The sequence below is a fragment of the Pyxicephalus adspersus genome, chromosome 3 (genome assembly GCF_032062135.1).
Source record: "Pyxicephalus adspersus chromosome 3, UCB_Pads_2.0, whole genome shotgun sequence".
Classification (NCBI taxonomy): domain Eukaryota; kingdom Metazoa; phylum Chordata; class Amphibia; order Anura; family Pyxicephalidae; genus Pyxicephalus; species Pyxicephalus adspersus.
In genome coordinates, this window is record NC_092860.1 from 115,451,065 (window position 1) to 115,472,979 (window position 21,915).

General features: G+C 39.0%; 1 protein-coding gene across 1 annotated transcript; it reads right to left on the minus strand.

The window, feature by feature from the left end:
- Window positions 1-394: 394 nt before the first annotated feature.
- On the minus strand, window positions 395-12,572 carry AGA (aspartylglucosaminidase). The gene is made up of 9 exons (XM_072406087.1): window positions 12,418-12,572; window positions 9,704-9,857; window positions 8,135-8,247; window positions 6,460-6,572; window positions 4,562-4,679; window positions 4,380-4,455; window positions 3,537-3,644; window positions 2,900-3,033; window positions 395-678 (listed from the first exon to the last, which is right to left on the minus strand). The coding sequence occupies exons 1-9, from the start codon at window positions 12,536-12,538 to the stop codon at window positions 578-580; spliced, it is 1,038 nt and encodes a 345-aa protein (XP_072262188.1). The 5' UTR covers window positions 12,539-12,572; the 3' UTR covers window positions 395-577.
- Between the last annotated feature and the right edge of the window lie 9,343 nt (window positions 12,573-21,915).

Here is a 21,915-nt window from a genome sequence, read left to right on the forward strand (position 1 = left end):
AGGTATTCATATCTTAAATGCTAAGCTAGCTGTAAAATGAGCCCTTCCTGGCCAATGTAGCTAGAGGCACTTAGGATCAGTGTGGCTGTTTTGATTTGGGCCAATTACAAATTTGGCCAAATATCTAACGTTTGGTTTCGTGCTAGTAGAACTGAATACCTATGATGTTAGAGTTTCTGCTGGTTTGTTCTCTGCTCCCTGAAGGCAGCCGCTACCTGCTGTGTACAGTACCAACAAGGTCCCTGCCATTTATATCCAATATAAACAGGCTGTTTTGTTCTACACTTAGCAATCTCCATATATCCACTGTACCTGGGAACAAAAGTGAACTAGTTATTCTTAAGTCTTTTAAAATTTGAAAACCAACTCATTGAATGACAGCTACCACACAATATTTGAAAATTTAACATAGGCTTTTATTTTGGAGATATTAGATACACTGCAGTCTTCAGTGGCTTTTACATTCAAGTATGTGATTTGTGAAGGTTTAAGGCTTTTTGAGGTCACGATTCTTGGCTTTTATTAGAAGAAGAAATGTTCTGTTGTAAACACTGGCTACTTGTTCCTTGCTCCAACTTTATAGACAATCCACTACCTCTTCCCGTGGCTGTGAAAGGCCAGGTTTAAAAACTGTGTAATGAAATTGAGAAAAGCCAGGAGCTTTACCGCATGCAGCACCTGAAACAAAGAACAAGTATTAGACATGTACAGATGGTTTTCATTTTAACATATTTGCTGGGTTTGAATATTTAGGAATAGGTATACAAGGTGCTGGCTGTTTCTAATGCTTTGTGACTTCATGGGTAGTTATATCAAACTTGCACCAAGCATGACTTTATTATTGTATGCACCTTAAAAAGCTGCAGAAGTAAAACCAATTCTTCCGGAGTACTATGTCAATTGGCACAATTTCTAGCCTGTGTGCACTCATTATTCTGGTATTATTGCAAAGCATACACTGAACATGCTGCTGTTGTAGATTAAGATATAGGGCTACAAACCTCTCCTGTTTTAGACTGTATTTTAGTTTTCTGAGAGTTTGGCTTCTAAACACACCATTGTATAAAATGACATTCCTAAGATTATGGAAGACCTTACCATCTTCCATTAAGCCAACTTATTTTTTTCTCACCAGATATTATCTTAAGGGCTAAAACTATATCCAGTATATACACTTGTGTAGGCAAAACGTAGGTGAACTGTGTCAGGCAGGATTGACATCATCTATTTAACCCTCCCCCATAATTGGCCGTGCACATAGTCTGCCCCTACCAATATAATAGTTGGGTATTTTAGTGGGTGTTTTCCTACTTTTTTTTTTTTTAATTATTATTATGTGGGAGCACAAGACGAGTAAAGGCTGTATGTAGTTACCTCTATGAAGCAAACCTGTTCTATACCATTTATTATTATTGTTTAGGTTTCGTGTTCTACAATATTTTGATGCTTTCCTTTGACAGAAGATATGCTCAATTTTGGAACTTTTCTTGGAGGAAAAATATAAAGAACATTTATTGCTAGTGCATTTTTTTTTGTTTACCACAATGTTTTTCCATTGTAAAGCAAATGCCCCCTTGACCTCCACAATATCTTTACAGTGTATAGCATATTTCACAGTAATATACAACTCAAAAACGCCTAATGTAACTTGAAAAAAAAAAAAAAGATCCTGCAACCTAATGATTAAAGAGGAACAAGCTTCTCCAAGTCTAATCTCATATACAGGAATCTGTGGGAAGTAAAAGATCAAAGTATGAAATAAGCAGTCTAAGCTAATAAGTCTTATTGATCGGTAAATTGTACTCACTGCTGAACTAAACCATACTAATGAGACATCCTGCACAATGACTGATCTCTGATTGCTTTGAAGTTTGAGGCCTTTCTATATATTTATGCAAAACAAAGCTAGAGTCAAACGCCATGTTCTATAATTATGCATCGTTACAGTGAGCAATTTGTAATGGGGATTTCTGAAGATTTGCTAAAGGAACTTGTTAAACATAACCCTGAAAGGGATCTTGCTTGAAACCTAAATGTTGCTTCTTGCACAAAAACTATATTATCAGTAGTGTCGGTCAAATAGCTGAAGCCCACTTTTTGGTTACAAATATGAGAATCGCTATTGCCAGCTTGTTTTTTTGAGTACATGCTCTGGGGTTCCCAAATTTATCCTAGCAATATTTACTATTATGGATCACTTACTGGGAAGTAAGAATACAATCAATGAAACAATGGCACACTTGATCTCCACATACTTATGTAGTGTAATGAAACAAGGAAGTATGGCAGCCATAAAGCTAAGTCAGCAATAGAACTGTTAAAGAAACCTGTTTAATAAAAATATGGAGTTTGCCACTGCTGATCTGAAAATGTTAGTTGCGAGTCTGTCATTCAGGGCTATTCTGTCATTCAGGGTTGTGTACAAACGAGCTCTCTCCTTTTAACTCCCATTGTGGTTCTTCGTCGATCCGCCAGAACAGATCCATGAACGACATCAGATGGCCACCGTGCACGTCGGATTCCTGTCTGAGATGAGCCTTGGGGCTCGTATTGGATGGGAATCATTTGACGTGTGTACATTGCCTTAGGCTGGGTTCCCACTGCTCGCAAGAACAGATATTATCCTGTGCATCTATCAGCAAGTAGCACCTTGTCAGCCACTGTGATGCTTCCTAAGGAACCACTGTACAAGCAATTTACCATAGGCATTGCTGAACCACTCTTTGCCATCCTCGTGTATTCTCAATGGGTAGATGCGAGTGAGACACTACATGTATCCAAGGAAGCAGTAACTTTATCACCAGTCTCAAAAGGCTTAGACATTCATATTTTCTGTATAACTGATCCCGTTTTATAAGAAATACCCAATGGTCCACAAAACTGCACTTATGAAACTTACCATAACTCCCTGTGTTGTTGGCACAAATGATAGCTCCAAAAAAAACTGGGACATGCTTCTGGATCCTAGCAATAGCTTTCTGGCAGGCAGAGGTGGGATCAGCTCCCATTCTCATGTTCTCCACAGCCTGGTAACTTCAATAAAAGAAAAAACAAATCAATACTTTTATGCTTATCACAGAAGATCCACCCTGTTATAAGTAAACACTCACTAAAACTGGTGAATGGAGGCCAATGTAAACCCCAGATGTCCCATTTCCAGTTCAAAGGGATAGCATTGGTAACTGACAGATAATGGCTTAGTTCTGGCTGTATGTCAGAACCTGTACAATAATTTGCAGAATGGCTTCTATTCAATTTAAATAACCATTGTCTTTAAGAATAAGAATTCTATTAGGAATTCTGATGAATTACTGTGTATTTATTGACTTTACCTGATAATAAACACTTCTGTGGACTAGTTTGGAAAAAATATTCTAGTAACTACCCATTTGGAATTTAATACTACTATGTTCACATATAACGTGAAAAATACACTCCCTTAGTTTTGCTGTCTATTTATTGTATTGTGATTCTATGTTTCTTCATGAGTTTTACAGTAAAGTTACCCCAATCTGCAAGACTTAAAAACAGATTACCTTGGTAAAAATCTCATCATGGTATCGCCATCTCCTGTAGCAGCTGCTCCTCCCACTGAGCTGTCAGCATAGGATCCAGCTCCAATCATTGGCGAGTCTCCAACGCGTCTGTGATTTTGTACAATGCATTTTTCAAAGGTATTCCTAATCAGCTTATTAATATTACAATTTATTAAATACACTACAAAGATGGGCCGGCCCAGTATCAGATTGATGGAGAATGTTTGCACAAACAAATATAAATTATGCATAAAGCCATTGCCTAAAAGGAGAAGAACACTTACATTCAATTTCAATTGGAAAAGTGTTGTTGGTCACCTTTTTTGACAGTGGACCATTTTGTATAAATATATGATGGTCCGGATTAAAAAGCTCAATGTGCTATATATGGCCTGTGGACCGTAGTTTGCCCATGTCTGCTCTAGCTGATTTATGAATTGGCATCATTACCTTCATCTAAAGAGCAGCGAGGTGGCAGAAGAAGCCAGGAATTAAAAGAATCTGGTAAATTAGTTTGGTTCATTAAGGTGGCAGAGAAAGGAAAAAAAAAACACAAAATTGGCTATAAACTTATGAATATTCTGGGAGTTAAAGACAGCTTAATAGAAACAATTTTATATACTAAATTCATATGTAGCAATTAGCCTAAAGTAACATGAACACAAATTTGAACACAAATTTCTCCCCAAATATAACAGATAAAAGAGGTAATGAAGTCTTGTTTTAAGAGGTTTTAATAATTCTTTAGACTATATAAATACGTTAGCCTGCATAGTCAGGCACGGGTGTACTTTATTATGGTCTGCGTTAAGGAAGTCTACAAAAATATGTCATATCACTCACCCAGGAACTTTGTGAGATGCTCCATTGGTTGATGTTCCTGTTGCAACATTTCCTGTTTTATCAATAGCAATCATTCCTAATTAGGAAATGAAGAATATTGTTAAAATTTTCAGGAACCATACATGATTATATAACGTATACCTAGCATGCCTATATTAGATGGACATACATAACTTTCTTACCAATTGTATCATGGCTGTGCACATCTACTGCTTTCTGAGGAGAAGCTGGTTTATCATTTTTCAATCCTTTCAATGGCTTATAAGGACCACAAGATTTTTCTGGGTCTGGAGTCACATTCTGTAAATCACAAACAACAGTATACATGATGTGCTATGGCAGACACCTAGGATGTAAAATATATTTACATTTCACCTCAAATAAAAGTTTAGGGATAATTATTACTGCTACCCAGAGTCTCCCCTGCAGCGTACTTGATACACCTCTTTCTATAGACCAGGGGTGTCAAACTCTGCCCCTCAAGGTTTTTTGGCCCCCCCAAAGAATTCTGAAAATGAAATACATCCGGCCCGCCCGCCCACCACCTCACATCATCATTTTCAATACATGCAATACATAGACATTATTCCCGTACATGCATCATGTGACACAAAGCCTAGGCAATAATTGTGTTTGTTTCAATCCAGTGGAGACTGCAAAGTGTAATATTTAGTGTCAGGTGTAATATTTAGTGTGGGAGGATGAACAACACACAGCCTGCATACATCGATAGAAATTAGTCTTTTCAACCCAAAAGTGTGTGTAGAGGGGTTTGTTTTGTTGGTGCAAGTTTTTTAAAATTGTGGACCTCTGTGTATTTGAGTTTGACACCCCTGCTATAGACACCTATGTATGTGAAGCCGTTAAAGCAATTAAAAAAAAAAAAAAAAGGCTGTTTTCCAGGTTATGCAAGTACTTGGATGGGCAATTCGTTCTTTGATGATTTATCCTACCAGTCCTTTCACATTCAAACATTTTAGGCATATTACACAAGCGGATCGGCTGACAATTTTGTGCTTGATTGGCTAGTCTGATTTACCGATTCGTTTGCCCAAAACATGGAATCCACGTGTACAATATTCTGCCCTCCCTATCTTGGGGGGTGACAATGGTATAAACCACAGGACAATGCTAAGCATGTTTTAACAAATGGAAAGGTCCAATCAAATTTGATGTATCATTTGTACATTTAAAGGTTTTTTACCAAAATGTACATGTGCCTTATGCCAGATTGAGGACATGTTGTTAAAGTAGCTAAACTAAAATTTCTTACATAAAAGGGTAGACAACCCTTTTATACAAGGTAAAAATTACCTTTCTCTTTCCAGGGAGGAGGTTTTAAAACCCTTTAAAAAAAAAAAAAAAAAAAAAAAAATCAAAACTGGTAAACAGATCCCCCTGGAATACCTACGTCATGGAATGGATGCCAGGAGGCTTCTGGCTGATCTCAGGCATGAGCAGAAGGAGCTGTTTCTTCAATGGGGTAAAAAAAATGCAGATCTCATGCATGCACAGTGAAATCAGCATTTCTTTTTTTCTGATGTGGGAAGAAGACGGAACAAGGGCAAAGAAGATAGCGGCGCCCAGTAATTTGTACCTGTGTTAAAACAGAAGTAAACTTAGAAAAATACTCACTCACCTTTACCTTTGCAAATCCTTTGATCACTCGGGAGGTTTCCTGAATTGTGCCCCAGGATGGAGGATACCAGGATGACAGGGGACTCGATTCAGAAAACCTGCAGAGGTATCGACGGATCTGCAAAATAAGGGCGAGTACCTTTTTTTTTTCTCCCAGTTTTCTTCCGCTTTAACACAGAAAGTGTTGTGTGTAACTAAGCTATGTGAAGTTTGATTTTTTTAAGGTGCATTGATCCTACATAATTAGTTTCACTACTGAATACACACGATTGAAGTGTGTATGCACACACACACACACATATATATATATATATATATATATATATATTATGGTTTACATGCTCTTATTTTAAAGGGTTAAACAAGGAAAATATTAATAAACATAATGTATACATAGTTGTTGTAACAAGAACATATCTGTTTACAATACATTCACATTTACCCTACGGTAATTTGGTTGGCAGTACTGGTCCAGCCATTTAGAATAAATGGTTAAGGATCTGTTGGTTGTCAAGTCTTCACATACAAAGCCCATACTCTCAGCAAACAAGGATGCTAAAAATTGACATAATGTATAAGTTACTTTCATGTTTTAATTGTTTTTCTATTTTGCTACCTCATAAAAAATGGTTTCTCAAATACCACTTAGCAAAGTTAAAATTCTGATGTATTTTAAAATCTAATAAAGAAGTTTATTGAGCAACAAAATGTGTCTTATAACATCAGAGCAAACCTTTGTCAAATTATATAATGATCAGAAGAATCCCATTATTAAAAAGCAATTACTTTTCTACTCTGCCTACTCTTACTGGTTCAGATATCATTGAACCGTTGTAATGTGCTCTTGTATTACTGAACTTGTCCTATTTGCTTTATTTCCAAAATAAATTTAAGCAGAAGCATAAACGTGGAACTAAACCTAGAAAAAAACTATTATGCCATCAACCAGGGAGCTCTACTAGTCTTGTTTCCTAAAGCTCTGCTTTTGCAAGTCCTATCATAACATAATGCAAAGATGAAGACATCATAAAAATATCTTTAAACTTTAATCTAATTACTTAAAAGTACAGAATTTCAACAGTGAGCACATATGTAGTGTGATGTTCACATTTACAAGCTAATCCAGATTTATTTAAAGTTTGACTTTACCTGATGTCCCATGCATATCTAAGGCCACACCTCATCAACATATAAATGAACTGGTTTATACAATAAAACAATACATTGTTAATATTGTGTTTACTCAACAACATTTAAAGATCATTTGCAAGAGACACGTTACACATTTGTCATTGTGTTACTTGTCATTGTATTACACACATTGTCATTGTGTGTAATACTAATTTCCCCAGCTCCATTTCGTACAATTCAGAATTGCTGGTAATAGCATATTAAGAACACAATGTTTAGTAGCAAAATGCATAATAGCATATTAAGAACAAAAAAAATTTCAAATAGATACATTTATCTAAAAAAAACCTTTGATTGGGAGGCCTATGGTCTACTCATATATACAAGAAAAAGTCCATTTAACCTTCAGCACAAAAACCTTTTTAATCTGATTTATACTTTTTGGTCATAAGGATCTATACCACTACAATGCACCAAAAAGGATGTCACAATGCGGTGATCATTTTACACTCACCAGCCACTTGGGTACACTTGTTTAACTGAATCTGAATCTATGTGTTGAAAAACTGCAGCACTTTTAAAGTCCAACATAGTACTAGCAAGGTATATCTAATAAAGTGGCAATGGAGTGTATTTTGCCAGTAAGTGTAGGTTGCCACCCATTCTAAGTGACAAGAACCTCTTTACTATATGTGCAGGTTAATACCACAAAATTGTAATTGTTTAACATCATAACTGTAGATATAAAGCATAGCATAAGAGATAATGGCACATTATCCAGTATTACAGTAGTTGCTGTCCATACCCTGGACATGTACTGTCTGTGGCTTCTGATAGGGCAAGACCAGTAAGTAAAGTAGAACTAGAAAAGTGGGAAAATCCCTAGCGTTTTGTACTATATTATCAACAGGACCAGGAAAACAACAACAAAATAAGCCTCATAAACATTTTTTTTACATTTTCCTGGAACAAAGAGGACAACTTACCTGATTCTCCCACTAAAAATGTGTGCTTTGTGTGCTCCATCACAGCCCTGGCCACCCCAATAGCATTCTTTATTCTCCTAAGATTGGCAACGGCACCAACTTTCATAGTGCTACTAAAATATAGAAAATGAGACAAAGGGTTTCTGTCAGAACATGTTTAGTGTGGTTGTATGGGCATTCATGCTAATTACTTTTGTGAATTTACTGCAAAATGTTAGATCACCTAAAGCCAACAATACTCCAACTACAAATGAAGTGTCCCTTTGGGGTGGACAAGGAATGTTAGGCCATCAACTCACTGCTCCCAGTATTCTACTCCTGGAATAGGATAATGCTGCTGTATTTCAATTCATTTTGTAGGGCACAATAATGTATCAGCTAATATTTCCATGTCAGGCTTCCTAAGAATCTCTTGCCTTGAATTGCGGTGATTAGACATGGAGCGAGGAACTGGAGAAACAAATTCACAACGGGTCATCCTTGGGAATATCTAATATTAGGCTTTAGGAAGAAGCAGCTGTTTTTAATTGTGGGAGATAGGAGTGTCTTTGTGTGTAGCACTTCCCTAACCACAAATATTGAGGTAATAAGGAAACGTATTTCTAGATTGGAAAGGATGCCATCTAAACCATTAGTCGCCAACCTTTTACGGACCGGCGGACCACTAAATTTACAGGCTCCGGACCGCGCATGCGTCACTCATGGTGACGTCATGATGCCAGAACCCACCCACTCTCCCATCACAGGTCTAAGCCTGTGATGGGAGAGTGGGCAGGTTGTGTCCTACTTCCCTGAGCCTGGGATCAATACAGGGGACATGGTTCTTGGCTCTGGCCGGCATCCCCGGCAAGAGCTGCGAAACATCAAAATATTCTCCAACTTCTGATCTAAACCACTCACTAAACCGTTCTTTTCTTTTACCTTTTACCAGGCACAGCTTGAATGCTATAATATCTGTTTTATTCTATTATGTGTCAATGAAATGAATAGAGCAGCTGGGGACAAGGAATACAGATCATGTTGATATATACAATATATACAGGCGACTAGAGAAAACCATATGCTTTGGAATGATCTTGCATTTTTCATAATGTGTGGGGTTATACAACAGATTTATAATTTCTCTTAGCCTGAGAAATCCTTGTGTGATAATTTTATGCTGGTTTCTAAGTACGATTTCTTTAATTTTAATTCTGAGGTCTGCCTTGGAGCTAATTGTCCTCCCCAAAATCACTTCCTGAATACATCTGGCTAATTATTGTGTGCCTGATGTGATCAGGAAGTTCAGCCTGGACACCAAACCCCAAAATATATCAGATTTGGGCAGGTGGCACATCTACATTTTGCTGGACAGTCTTATTATACAGTGTAGATCAGAAAGCACTAAAGAATCACTCAAAACATAAAAGCACTAAAGGAATGACAAATGCCTAGCCACATGTTATAATCATAACTGATTTTAAAACTCTGATTAGCAACTTTTGGCAAGACAATGGAACATTACTATACCATATAGTTTGAAACTGATCAATGGGAGTTCAAAAATCTGCTTGAATCATGTGAACTTACCCACACATAATCATAGCATCCAGTGTAGTCTCTCCAGATTCATCAGGACTTCCGCCATACCCTACAGTGCCGTCACACTGATCAATTTCACACTGGGTGCAGCCTCTTTCAACTGCATCTAAAGCAGATCTGCCAGAGGCCAGAACATTCCATGCTGAAGGGAAAATACAGATTTAGTTAGGGAGAAGCTTGTTTTTTACTGAGAAACAGCAAATATGTCAACTTTCTGGCTGCAATATATCCCTCTTGTTGTTAGCTTCCTCTTGGAGTATGGACGCTCGCCCACCCCTCCTACTTCCAGGAGATTCCCATCGGTCAGTGAAACAGTGGGTCTAATTTTTTAAACCCTTCTAAGATAAGACTATCATGAGAAAACCTGGGTAATTCAGAAACTCTTAAATGCATTTCCTAAAAATCGTCTGCTATGGTTTGCAAATGTTTTCAATCCTGGACCAGATCAGTTCCAGATTTGCTGGATCATCCAGGTTCTCCCATGATAGTGTATATTCTCCAGTCTTGGACAGCTTTAATAAATTAGGCCTAATGTATTATAGCGTGGTCAGAAATTATGTCTGGGAGGCAGGATGAAGCACGTAACCTTTGACACTGCCGGGAAGTGTTGAAATTGTGCCCATCACAAGGGAACTTGAGGGTAAGGCCTAGGTTTGAGGCCAGTATGTGCCTGCACTGTATACCTCCTCTGGTCCTCTGGAAATATTACATTTATGTCATCTGAATAGAAGAAATGTTACCAATATTAATAGATGTATCCAATAAATCATACAAGTCATGTAACTACCTGGATGCCTGATTAGTGTTTCTTTTCACAGATCAGACCACTTTGCCTGTAAATCTATATATATAAAATTGGTGTGTATGTATGGTCAACCATCACTGGAAAACGCATGGAGACATTTCAACTAAACTTGCCATACATATGACTGAGGCTCATGTGAGTGCACCGGTCATCTTAGTACAGCACTGTGATATATGTCAGAGCTATATTTGTATGTATGTGTGTATGTTTGAGAGTTCACCTGGAGTTTGCCTGCAGTCACAGCTAATTGGAGGCACTCGCGTGCCTCCAATCAGCAGTGACCACGGGTTCCCACACTCCCCGGGCTATACTTAATGATAAGTACAGCCCAGGGAGCGGAATTCAATGGAATTCAGTTCGCCAAAATTTTGCAGACTCATCTGAAGTTTGCAGAAATTTTTCGCGAGAATGTCAGAGGCATTCTGGCTCATCCCTAATCATCACCAGTCCAGCTCCCTGTAAAAGGGCAGAGGTCCCACCATCTGAGATGCGGGTGACCTGAGGCATCCTGACATAATGATATATACAGGCATTAGGTAAGTAGTCTGGAGATTTGGGGTTACACAGCTAGCTGCCATACAGCTTCCAATCTCTTCCGCCATTTTGTACTCCCAACACACGGTCATAAATTCCTAAACCACATCTCCAATGTACAGTCTGTATTTTAAAGACTACTTATAAAGTGAAATATAAAAAATACAGGAATCTAGAAGCACATATTTTCTATATTCTGTTATACTTAAATGTGCATCTGTAAACATATTATTATTATTAATAATAAGGATTTATATAGCACCAACATATTATGCAGCGCTGTACATTAAATAGGGGTTGCAAATGACAGACTTATAGGGACAGTGACACAGGAGGAGGAGAGGACCCTACACCAAAGAGCTTACAATCTAGGTGGGGGAAGTAATGCACAATAAGAGAGAAGATATTACAGCCTAGCAGGCCATAGATATGGCAGAAGCATTAGTTTTCTTATTCCATGATAAGAACATTTTTCCCAGGTACAGAAAATACCTTTTGAACCTGTCAGAAATGCTGCGTTCTTTTTAATTATTGTGAAATAAAGCGTATATATCCTTATCTTGTGGTCTCATTAACCCCCCATGTAAGAGAAATAATGGCAGACACTTTGATAGTCCAGTCTGTTACCCATGGCTGCTCCCATAAATACCATGCAGAGGTTAATGTGGACATCAAAGAACAGGGAGAGAATAAATAGGAAATGTCTGGAATAAAAACTAATGCAGCCACTTCATCGAAGGCTTAGCAATATTTGATTTTTATCTATAGGTCTAAAAACATTTAACCAGTACCCGGGGTAGTGGAGAGGCTGATGAGCATAGACTAACATGGCAGATTATAAAACAATGTTTTCTATCACAATATACAATCACTAAAGTAGAATATGCCAAACAACCTACAAAACATTACCCCATCCACTCAGCACAGAGCCCTCCCCTCATTAATGTATTCAGATCAATCACTGTTATATTCTGTGATGAATTAGCCATTAGAAGTCATACAACAGGTGAGTCATGTTGATCTCCTCCTCTATCACATTTCAAACACAGTAATATCAATGCCATGCTGCTGGACAGCAGATCCTGCACGGTCAGCTGACTGGGGCCCGCCAATCATATGACACGTGCGCGTTCCCATCCCTCAGGACAAAGCAGAGGTGAAGTCGCGTTCCTATCTCACAGCCCCGACAGGGAAGCGCGCTCCCGTGCCCCACAGCCGGGGCACAGGCAGGGCTTGGCGCGCGTCTGTCACTAATATCACACAAATAGATAAGCGCGCCCCCGCGATGAAGGAAGATGCGCGTTCTTATCTCACACAACCATAGCGGAGATGTGAAGCGCGTTCATGTGTCTCCCGCTTTCACCTGCTTGTGTGGCGCTCCTGAAGGGCCAGGTGTTGATGACCAGAGGCAGTGCGGGCTGTGAATAGACCGCACATAGCTGTGCCGCCAGCACATACAGCACAGGGGAGCCAACAACCTCCATGGCCGGAAATAGTGGGAGGGAGGATGGTAGGAAGAGTGTGCCGGGGGGAGGGCTAAATACACGACGGGTGACTTCTATAGCAACCTGCAGACTGCCATTGCTGGGATCGCCCTGTCAGCGGCTTCATGCGGGTGTCATGGAGACTCTCTGACTTCAGTATTATGAAAAATAGGTGAAAGCAGAATACAAATTGCTGCTTTACTGGTGGCATACTACGTGCAGGCTTGTTGTATAAGTAGTGAGGAAGTATTATAAAGCAGAACATTGTGCTTGGTAGGCCATAGTGTGTACAGGCCACTCATACATTCCCAGACCATTCCCTGCTAGAATATTCTACTGCCATGGCAAATCTGCAATCTCTGCTGATGGTCATTTTCAGATGTAGAGTCTTCCCATAGTGGAACTTTATTATATATATATTAATATATAAATATTATTATTTACAAACAAGATTTATATAGCAAAACAAAAAAAAAGGGTTTACGTTCCAAAAAAGCTCTTTTAAGACGCTTTTCCAATTTTAGGCATGTGCAGAAAAAGCAGTGCACAGCCTCCGTGTATGAGTGATGTACGAATCCTATGACAGTGGTCATGGTCTGCGAGAAAGTTCTGGTGGTCCACGGCTCTGGACGATGCCAACGAACATGTCTCCCGTATGGATCGTAGGCTCATGGTAAACTCAATGACTGCAAGGTGTCCGGGTCCTGTGGCTGGTAAATAGGCCCAAATCATCAACCATTCACCACATTGCCTGAGAGTTGGTATGAGATGTTTGTGCTGATATGTTGCGTTTGGTTTTCGACTAATGCTCTATGACCAAACTTCTCCCCTTTGGTCTCCCCTGTCCAAAGCACATTAAGGTCTTGTGGTTTATTCAGGTGCAGTGTTGCAAACCCAAGCTGTGCGGCTATGTTCCTTTTAGAGCAGAGGCTTTAACCTGGCGACTGTACAGTCATGAACTTTATCATTTAGCATGCTAACCGAGGCCTGTAGAATCTTGGGTTTTGGGTTTTTACAATTTCTCTTATCATGTATGGTTAGGCTTTGTAGTAAATTTGCTGGGGCATTTACTCCTGGGAAGAGTGGCACATTACTTAAATGTTTTCCACTTGTGAATATTCTTTCAATGTAGAATGATGGACTTCCAGATGTTTAGAAATTCCCTCCTAGATTGTTGGGCAGCAACAATTGTTGCTCCAAGATCATTGTGTCGCACTTACCTGTTCCCCACTAAACCGCAGGCATCTCTCTCCTGCGTATGCAGGCAGTTCTGACACTAGGCATGGCTCTGTTTCCAGGCTTTATTGACTCTGTCCATGCTGCTGGATAATCAGAAAGTAGCCTTTTAACCAGCCCTGGCTATTTAGCTTGCTCACAGACCCCATTAGTTCCCTGGTTCTGTGTACTAATTCCTTTACACCTGCAGCTTAATCCAGTGTTTCCTGTGTCCAGCTGCTGTGTTAACCCCTCGTTGTCCAGTCTGTTGGTTCCCAGCCAACCTCCCTGTACTGTTCCTGTCTGCCTGTGGTTATCTCTGCTTCTTCTGTGCCTCCTGCTGTTTCCAGTGTCTCCAGTGTTCCCTGTGCCTGCAGTGGCCCCTGTGTCATTGCTGTCTGTCTCCTGGATCCCTGGCTATTGACCCCTGGCGTGTGACCTGTCCTCTCTTGCTTACTGCCTGTCTCGACCCCGGCTTTCCTTGACTATCCTCCTTCCTGGTGATTTGGTACCGTGCTTGCCCACCTTGGTGTGCCCAAGGACCGTAACCAGCAGCGCAACATCCTCACCATCAGAGGCTCTGGAGAAAACCTGGTTACCTCTTAGACTCTGCGCCTTGGCCCTTCTCAGGGCTTGCACCACCTCAGTATGCCCCCTAGTGGTCCTGTCTCTCCGTGTGTGACACATTGCTGATGTCTTTTCAAATCGGCATTGTGTTAACACACACCTGAATGTTCTAGGCCAAAACGTATTTTTGTGATCACACATGCTGATGATCTATTAAATAAATGTACTTGATTAGCAGCAGTTGGCTGCTTCTTACCCTCCTAATTCCAGTGAAAGTGGTAGGGATGCACTTAATTTCTCACACACTGCTTTTGCATTTTGACTTGTATGTTAAATAAAAAATGATATGATGTAATATGTCCTATATTGTTGTCATCTGAGCTTGTATTTACTGAATTTAAGAACAGATTAATTTTAATTATTTTCTAATGCGTTAAACCATAGAATTGAAAAAGGAGTGTACTTTTCTTTTACTCATGACTGTACATAAAATGCCCATGATATGATCATTTTAAGCATTTGCTATTGAGAATGACAACAATAAACCAATCCATTGAAGAATGTTTTCAAATATTCAGCGTACAGCTTTAATGCCAAATTACTTTTCAGCCTAGTTTGAAACCTATTCATAATAGCCAATTTAAAAATGATCAAGCTTCTCAACGGAAGCTCAAGTGTACTGTATTTCTCTGTTTTTAAAGCAAGTCAACGCCGATAATTACCCAGAAGGATCATTAGCCCAGAGAGATGTCAGATTTACACGCTGTTGGTTTCACTCTACATAGTACCCAATTCAGCCAAGGCAAATTGACTGGAAAATGTATTAAGAATATGAATCAACAGTGTATACTATGTGCATTAAGTGTAAAAAAAAACAGTAGGATGAAGTGCTCATCACCCTCTGTGCACACATATTTTTCCATATTACATAGTTTGCAACTGGAAGATTATCATTCAAATCAGAAGACCAGCTGTGCAGTTTGGGACCCAGCTGTTGGACTATAGAGCAAATGGGCATCGTTTTCCTGGTTCTGTGTGTTGTTAAATTCCAGCTGGATATTTGAAACCTGTCTTGCAGTCGCAGTTGAAATGAATAGGCACATAATATTCTGCTGAAGTACTCCTTCTGGAATAGTTTTTTAGACTTCTTTTTTTCCTGAAAACATCAATAAAGCATTGCTGATTAGATTAGCAATCCCCCATTTATATTGTTTGCCTTAAAGAATTCTTCAATTGCTAAATGTGTCTACTGAACTGATATTTTAAAAAAATACTTTTAATTGATAATAATAAAAAAAAAAATCAAAAGAAACAAAATGAGTTTAAGATGCATTTTCGATTAGTTTAGTTTCTATTTCATTAAAGCTGATCTCCAGACTAAATAATAAAACTAACTAAATAAAAAAACAACATAAGGGACCCCCAATGTAGCTATTATGCATAATGAAACCAAAGTAAAATGACTATATATTTGTTTTTTTAGTGATAAACTATTGCACCACCTAATGCTAAAATGCAATTCTGTGTAAATTACTGTAATTTGCTAAGGAGGAGACCTATTTTGTTATTAGATCACATGCACAAGATGTATGGATAACTGCAACAGACCCAACAGACACCTTGCAGAAAATCAGTTAAGTGAAATCTGCCCAGGTGATTTTCTAGTGTGACCAAAAGCAGGTGGAAAACTGATCTGTAAAACTCCATCTCCTTGTAAGTAAATTTGTCAGAAAGGTAAATTTTATTTATCACAGTTGAAGAAAGACAGCAGGTATGCAAACTGTTATACAGATTGTGCTTTAAATCAATAGCATTTCTGGTTCAGCTTCAACTTTTGAACAGGTAGTCTCACTTTCTAATTTAAGCACACAAAATCCTTTGCCACGCACTGAAATAACCCCAAATCATAGCACCTTGCTTCAAAGTTGGTATGTTGTTTTTCTACAAAAATGCTGTCTTCAGTTTGGACCAAACATGACTACAGTTACTGTGGTCAATCAACTCTTCAGTCATCAGTCCACAGCACATTTTTTCTGAAGGCCTGGTCTTTGCTGAACTGTTTAATGCCAAAATGTATTCTTGCTATAATGTTCTTTTTGAATAGTAGACATTGGAAAATGACGTTAGAAGTTTACATTTCTACACTTAGGGTGAAGTCTTTAAAACCCATTTTATGACCCCTCATATATTTGTTACGAACACATAAAAAAATGGTATATCCTTTAAGAAATCTGCTTTGTGCAGATCAATAGTAAAGTGGCCTTAGTAATAAGACGGAGCTTGGCAAATGCGCATCTTCCAACAGGGCATTATGCCAGCATGTTGGATGAGCAAATAACCTACTATTTCTATCATTGTATTATTTATTTCTTAAAAAAGGTCTGACCTGGTAGCAGGTCCTCATGCCAGGTAAACCTATAAAAAAAAAGAAACAAGTTGAAATTTAGACACCAGTCCCCCCATCAAACACCGCAGTCTTCGCCTTAAGCAGCCTCCGCTCAGCCTCAGGAGACTGGTTGCATCTCCCAGCACTCGGTTGCCCCCAGGACTTGGTGTGCAGGGGATGGTGTCTGGGGATAGACCGTCAGCTGACCAGGAGCCCACAGATACACAGTACAGAAATTACCAGGGAATCCAGAAACAAGCCGAAATCAAACACAGGAGATCAGTCCTCCAAATGAGGTGCAAAAGAAAAGGCACAAGCAGAGTCAGGGTAACAAGCAGATTGTCAGGAACAGGCAAAGGTCAGCAACAGAAACATACTCGGAATCTCTCCAGCACAGATAAACCCAGCTAACTCTACAACAGGCACTGGTGACTGGGAGCAGAGAGGCTTTAAAGTCCCAGCATCCAATAGCACTGCAGGACTGAGTCAGGAGCTGATCAACCTTTAGAATCCCCTTCAGCTGTGCACAGCCTAACAAGGGATGCCATAAATCCATCTGGCTGCACAGCTAAAGGGAAGCGGGCTGCTGCTATCTTAGTTCTAGCTGCTGCAAATGACATCTCTGAACAGAACAAACAGTGTTTTATTTTGCGATGGCACACAGCACGAAGTTGTCCGCCAGATGCTCTCCTAACAGCTGCTTCACAAAAGCTGATGCTTGGAAATCTGCACTTTGGATGGGTATAGAAAGTTCCGGTCAGCCAGGAGTTGAAGTTTGGATCCTTAGTTGCTTAGGTTTTTTCCTTACTTTCCACTGCGGGGAACACTGTTTCGGATCTTTTGTGGACTTCTCCACCTCGTCTGATCAATCAGCAGCGAGTACTCCAGCTTCCAGTCTTGGAATGGAAAGGAATGTTTGCAGTGACATTGCAGTTGGCAATCCCCTTCACTCATCTTCGGCCGTGGGCCCAGGGCTATGTCTTTGTTCAAATCCCATTTATTTCTGGTGATGTGGGTGGTGTCACATAGCCTGGCCACATCACTTACAGGTCACTCCTTAGAGCAGGCTGACATCTTCGGTATGAAATGAAGAGGTTCCCAATCAACATCTCATTGATTGCCTGGCTCAGAACAAGAAGGAGGTTCTGTCCCTCTGGCAGTGGGGACATTTTATTAGCTAATAAAACCTTATTATTTAATATTACATCATTGCATTGGTTGAATGTTTAAAATCTTCTGGGTGTATAGGTAAAAATAATTATCAGGTAGCGCTGAATGCGGTCTTGTGAAGTGCCTAAATCTTTCTTAAAGCAATGATTTGTAAGCTTTTACCTTTAGCTTTCAAACTTTATTTTGCCATTAAGGAAATACTTTTAAAAGGCAAATTTTTGATTTATTGTTCTTGTTGCCTTATGTAGAGATATAGAGATGTCTTTAAAAACACATAGAAAGGATAATGATAAGGCCTCCGATGATGAGCAATTGGTTGCAGACATTTTGCATGTAAGCAAATGTAACTGCAGAGAAGCAGCCTAAAAATATAGGGGAATGTTTGAATATATTGATATTATGTTGGAGGCTTATGAAAACATTTCTAGGGTCTTTCATTTATCACAATGAAGCGTTTTGTCAGAACTTACTGGTTCATCCCAATTTGTCCTGGGGTGTGAAAAATGTGGCCCTGTAATGCTTCCCCAATGAGCACAGACTTTTCAACAAGTTACTAAGCCTTCCCAATCTGTAATCTTTTTAAATAAAGATCCATTTTTTTCTATTCAGCAAGTTGAAAAAGTCAACAATATCCATGAAGTGGATTAGCTCTTTTTTAAGATTTAGATAGCATAGGGAAGAGTTAGACTTGCTGACAAGTTGTTATTTCTGTTTGTGTTGCCATTAGTAAAAATCACCCCTCTTTGTACTGGTGACCATTGTGATCTAGAAAGAAAGTGAGGGGAAAGCAACATCTTTCTATTTGTCCCCAGATCATTAGATAAGGGAAAATCTTCCACTGGGAACCATGGTACATAGAAAGCAAAAGCCATGGCAATAATTTTATCCCTTTCCTTTGCTATCTAAAACAAAAAAATGGCTAAACATTTTAAACTCACTTTTTCTCCATCCGAGTATCCTAGTTGCAATTCTCTTTTAGCCCCCTGCGGACATAGAAGTGCCTCCACATACCATCAAGTAGAGTACATTCACACCTACTCTGGATGCACTTGTTCTAAATGCTAGAATATGCCAAGGCATTTCCAAAACTTTCACTTTGCAATGTGAACAATCTATACTCTTTAGTAAATCAAAATGTATGTGTCTGATATGGCTTTAATATATGCTGTGAGAAAATGGGAATTTTCACTCTTTTTAATTACAGGAACACATACTGCAACAATAGGGAGAAATAGGAGCTTTCATAAAGTTCAGGCAATAATGAATCTATTAATTAATAAAGTAAAACCACATGCTTTCTTTTTAACTTGTCCTTTCTGAACACCTATCCCTATGTGTAAAGTAATCTTGTCTCTGTGTAGCAGTATCAAACCCTTTGTGATAAAAACGTGTCATTGCAAATAACCCTTATTAGTAACTGCAAAAAAGCTTTAAACAATAGGACCAAAACTGAAATGAAAATTACCTAGTTCATCTGATAACAAATGACAATTTAAGTGAAATTAGATTTGAGTAAATTTGTGATAATTTAAAGAAAGCTGAGTTTAGTCTATGATACTTTTTTTTTCTTTTTGTGCACCAACAGTTAGGACAAAAATGTAGGGGACTACCCAGTTCTTCTCGATCTAAGCCTTCAAAGCTTGTTCTGAAAAATTTACGATGCAAATAAAAAAGGTTTCACAGACAGTTCTTCATCTTGTTTTTGTGACTACAATCACCACAAGCATGTATATTCTATGTTAAATTTGTATATTTTCAGTGAGCACATAGATTATGTAGCATTTGTTAAAAAATACTTTTGCCCACTTTGAACAAGCGTTGCATGATATGTTGACGCTCTAAATCCTGTCTATTATTATTATTATTATTGTTAATATTAACCACCTGAGCGTTACACTGAGGTCTAGATTTCTGTACCAAAAGTGATCCACTGTTTTTCATGAAATTTTTTTTTTAAATTGTAGACTAATACAGACAGTGATACAGGAGGAGAGGACCCTGCCCCGAAGAGCTTACAATCTAGTAATTATTATTATTGTTAATATTAACCACCTGGGCGTTACACTGATGTCTAGATTTCTGTTCCAAAAGCGGTACACTGTTTTTCATGAAATTTTTTTTTTTTAAATTGTAGACCTGTAACTTACAGAAATATGTCCGAACAGGGTTCTAGTAGATATCATGAAGAATATAAAAAAAAGTTTGAAACCCCCAATCATGTAAAAAAAAAAATACTTTTAATAAAATTAAAGGAAATTAGGCGAAGATCAGCAAAGGTAAGATAAGACACAGTGTTACACACTAGCCATCCAGGGAATACCTGGCAATTTTTAAAACTTTGATTCTGTATTTATTGGGGTTTGTTTTGAATTATTTTGTATTTGATTGGATACGGGAGTTTGTATCCAATCCAATACAAAATAGGAATTTGAATTTGCAAGTTATTTACTTTTATTTTATTTTTTTTTTATTTTTTGTATTGGATTGGATACGCAAGTTTGTATCCAATCAAATACAAAATATAAATTTGAATTTCCAAGTTATTCACTTTTATTTTATTTATTTTTATTTTTTGTATTGGATTGGATACAGGAGTTTGTATTCAATCCAATACAAAATGACAGTTTGAATTTACCAATTACACACTTTGTATTTATTTGAATTATTTTGTATTGGATTGAATACAGGAGTTTGTATTGAATCCAATACAAAATGAATGAATGAGTTTCTATTTGAATTTCCCGCAGACGCGCCAACATCATCACGCACGCAGAAGCCTTCCGGTTTTTTTTTTCTCTGCCGGACGGCTTCTCGTTTCAGAGATCATCCGGCGCTGGACGAAGAAGGACGTGGACGATCAGCGGGACCAGGTAAGATGCCAGCCGGTATCTTGTGTTCAGCCGGCCGGTATCTTGTGTTCTGCGGGCCGGGCGGAGAAACACAAGATGCCGGCCGGCATCTTACCGGTCCCGCTGGCACCCGACGCTGGAGAGGGAGATCGACGGACGACGATGGACGGAGGACGACGCTGGAATAGGAAAACGACGCTGGAATAGGAAAACGACGCTGGATGTGCACAGCGGGACCATGGAGGTAAGGATGTGACAAAAATACAGGCTTAACCATCCTAGCCATTTTTTTTTGCCCGTACGAAGGTCGGGCTTAACGGCTAGGTGGTTAATATTAATAATAATAATATGAATAACAAAGTAACAGGTTCTCTTTAAGGCCTAACCACTGATCCTCAGTTTTAATGCATACCCCCACTCTTCCATTTTACCACCACAACTGTAGGTCTGAACCATGCGCTTGGTGTTGGAGCTTATACGAGTACATGATCTACTTCCCTTCTTCTCTTTCACATAACAGTGTTTAGGCCTGGCAACAGGCTCCTTCTTCTGTGAAGAAGCTTTACAGCCACTCTGTGCTGCCCATGAAATATGCACAGTTACTACAAAAACCCTTCATTGTGCTTGTTTGGAGTTATTTTGGGCTTCATGCCACCTTATCTGCATACAGAACTGATTGCTTTATACAAAATAACTTTGACTATTTATGGCGTTATTTTTTGAGGTTGTAACAGACCGGTGCTTTTCAAAGTGGTTGACAATTCTCCCCAACCAATGCACGATTAGGCTTGTGATTGGGCCCAGTATGGACCCAGAATTTTTGTAAATTTTGCAATAGCCTTTAACCACCCGACCGTTAAACCCGACCTTGGTTCGGGTTAAAAAAAATTGCAAAAATCTTTAAACCCGAACTTTTGTTGGGTGGTTAAATGCATTACCTTACCTCGTCCCTGCTGTGATCATCTGTTCTGTTCCGGCGTCGATCTCTAAAAAAAAAATACTCACCTTCTCCCTGCAGCTCCTCAGGACACGTCCTCTATCTTGCTTCTTTTCCCGGCGAGTGCAGTGACGATCTCCGGGGTTTCCCGGTGACGTCACTGCATGCGTCGGTGCGAGCGGGAGGCGGGGTGGGAAATTCAAATCGCTTTGCATTGAACTCAATACAAAAAAGCTGTATTGAGTCCAATACA

Coding starts and splice junctions, on each gene's coding strand:
- AGA (XM_072406087.1), bottom strand. CDS start 12,538: ATGGAGGTTGTTGGCTCCCCTGTGCTGTATGTGCTGGCGGCACAGCTA. Junction 4,680..6,459: donor GCCAACCAAATTACCGTAGG/GTAAATGTGAAT, acceptor TGTGATTTACAG/AATGTGACTCCAGACCCAGA. Junction 4,456..4,561: donor GCACAGCCATGATACAATTG/GTAAGAAAGTTA, acceptor TTTCCTAATTAG/GAATGATTGCTATTGATAAA.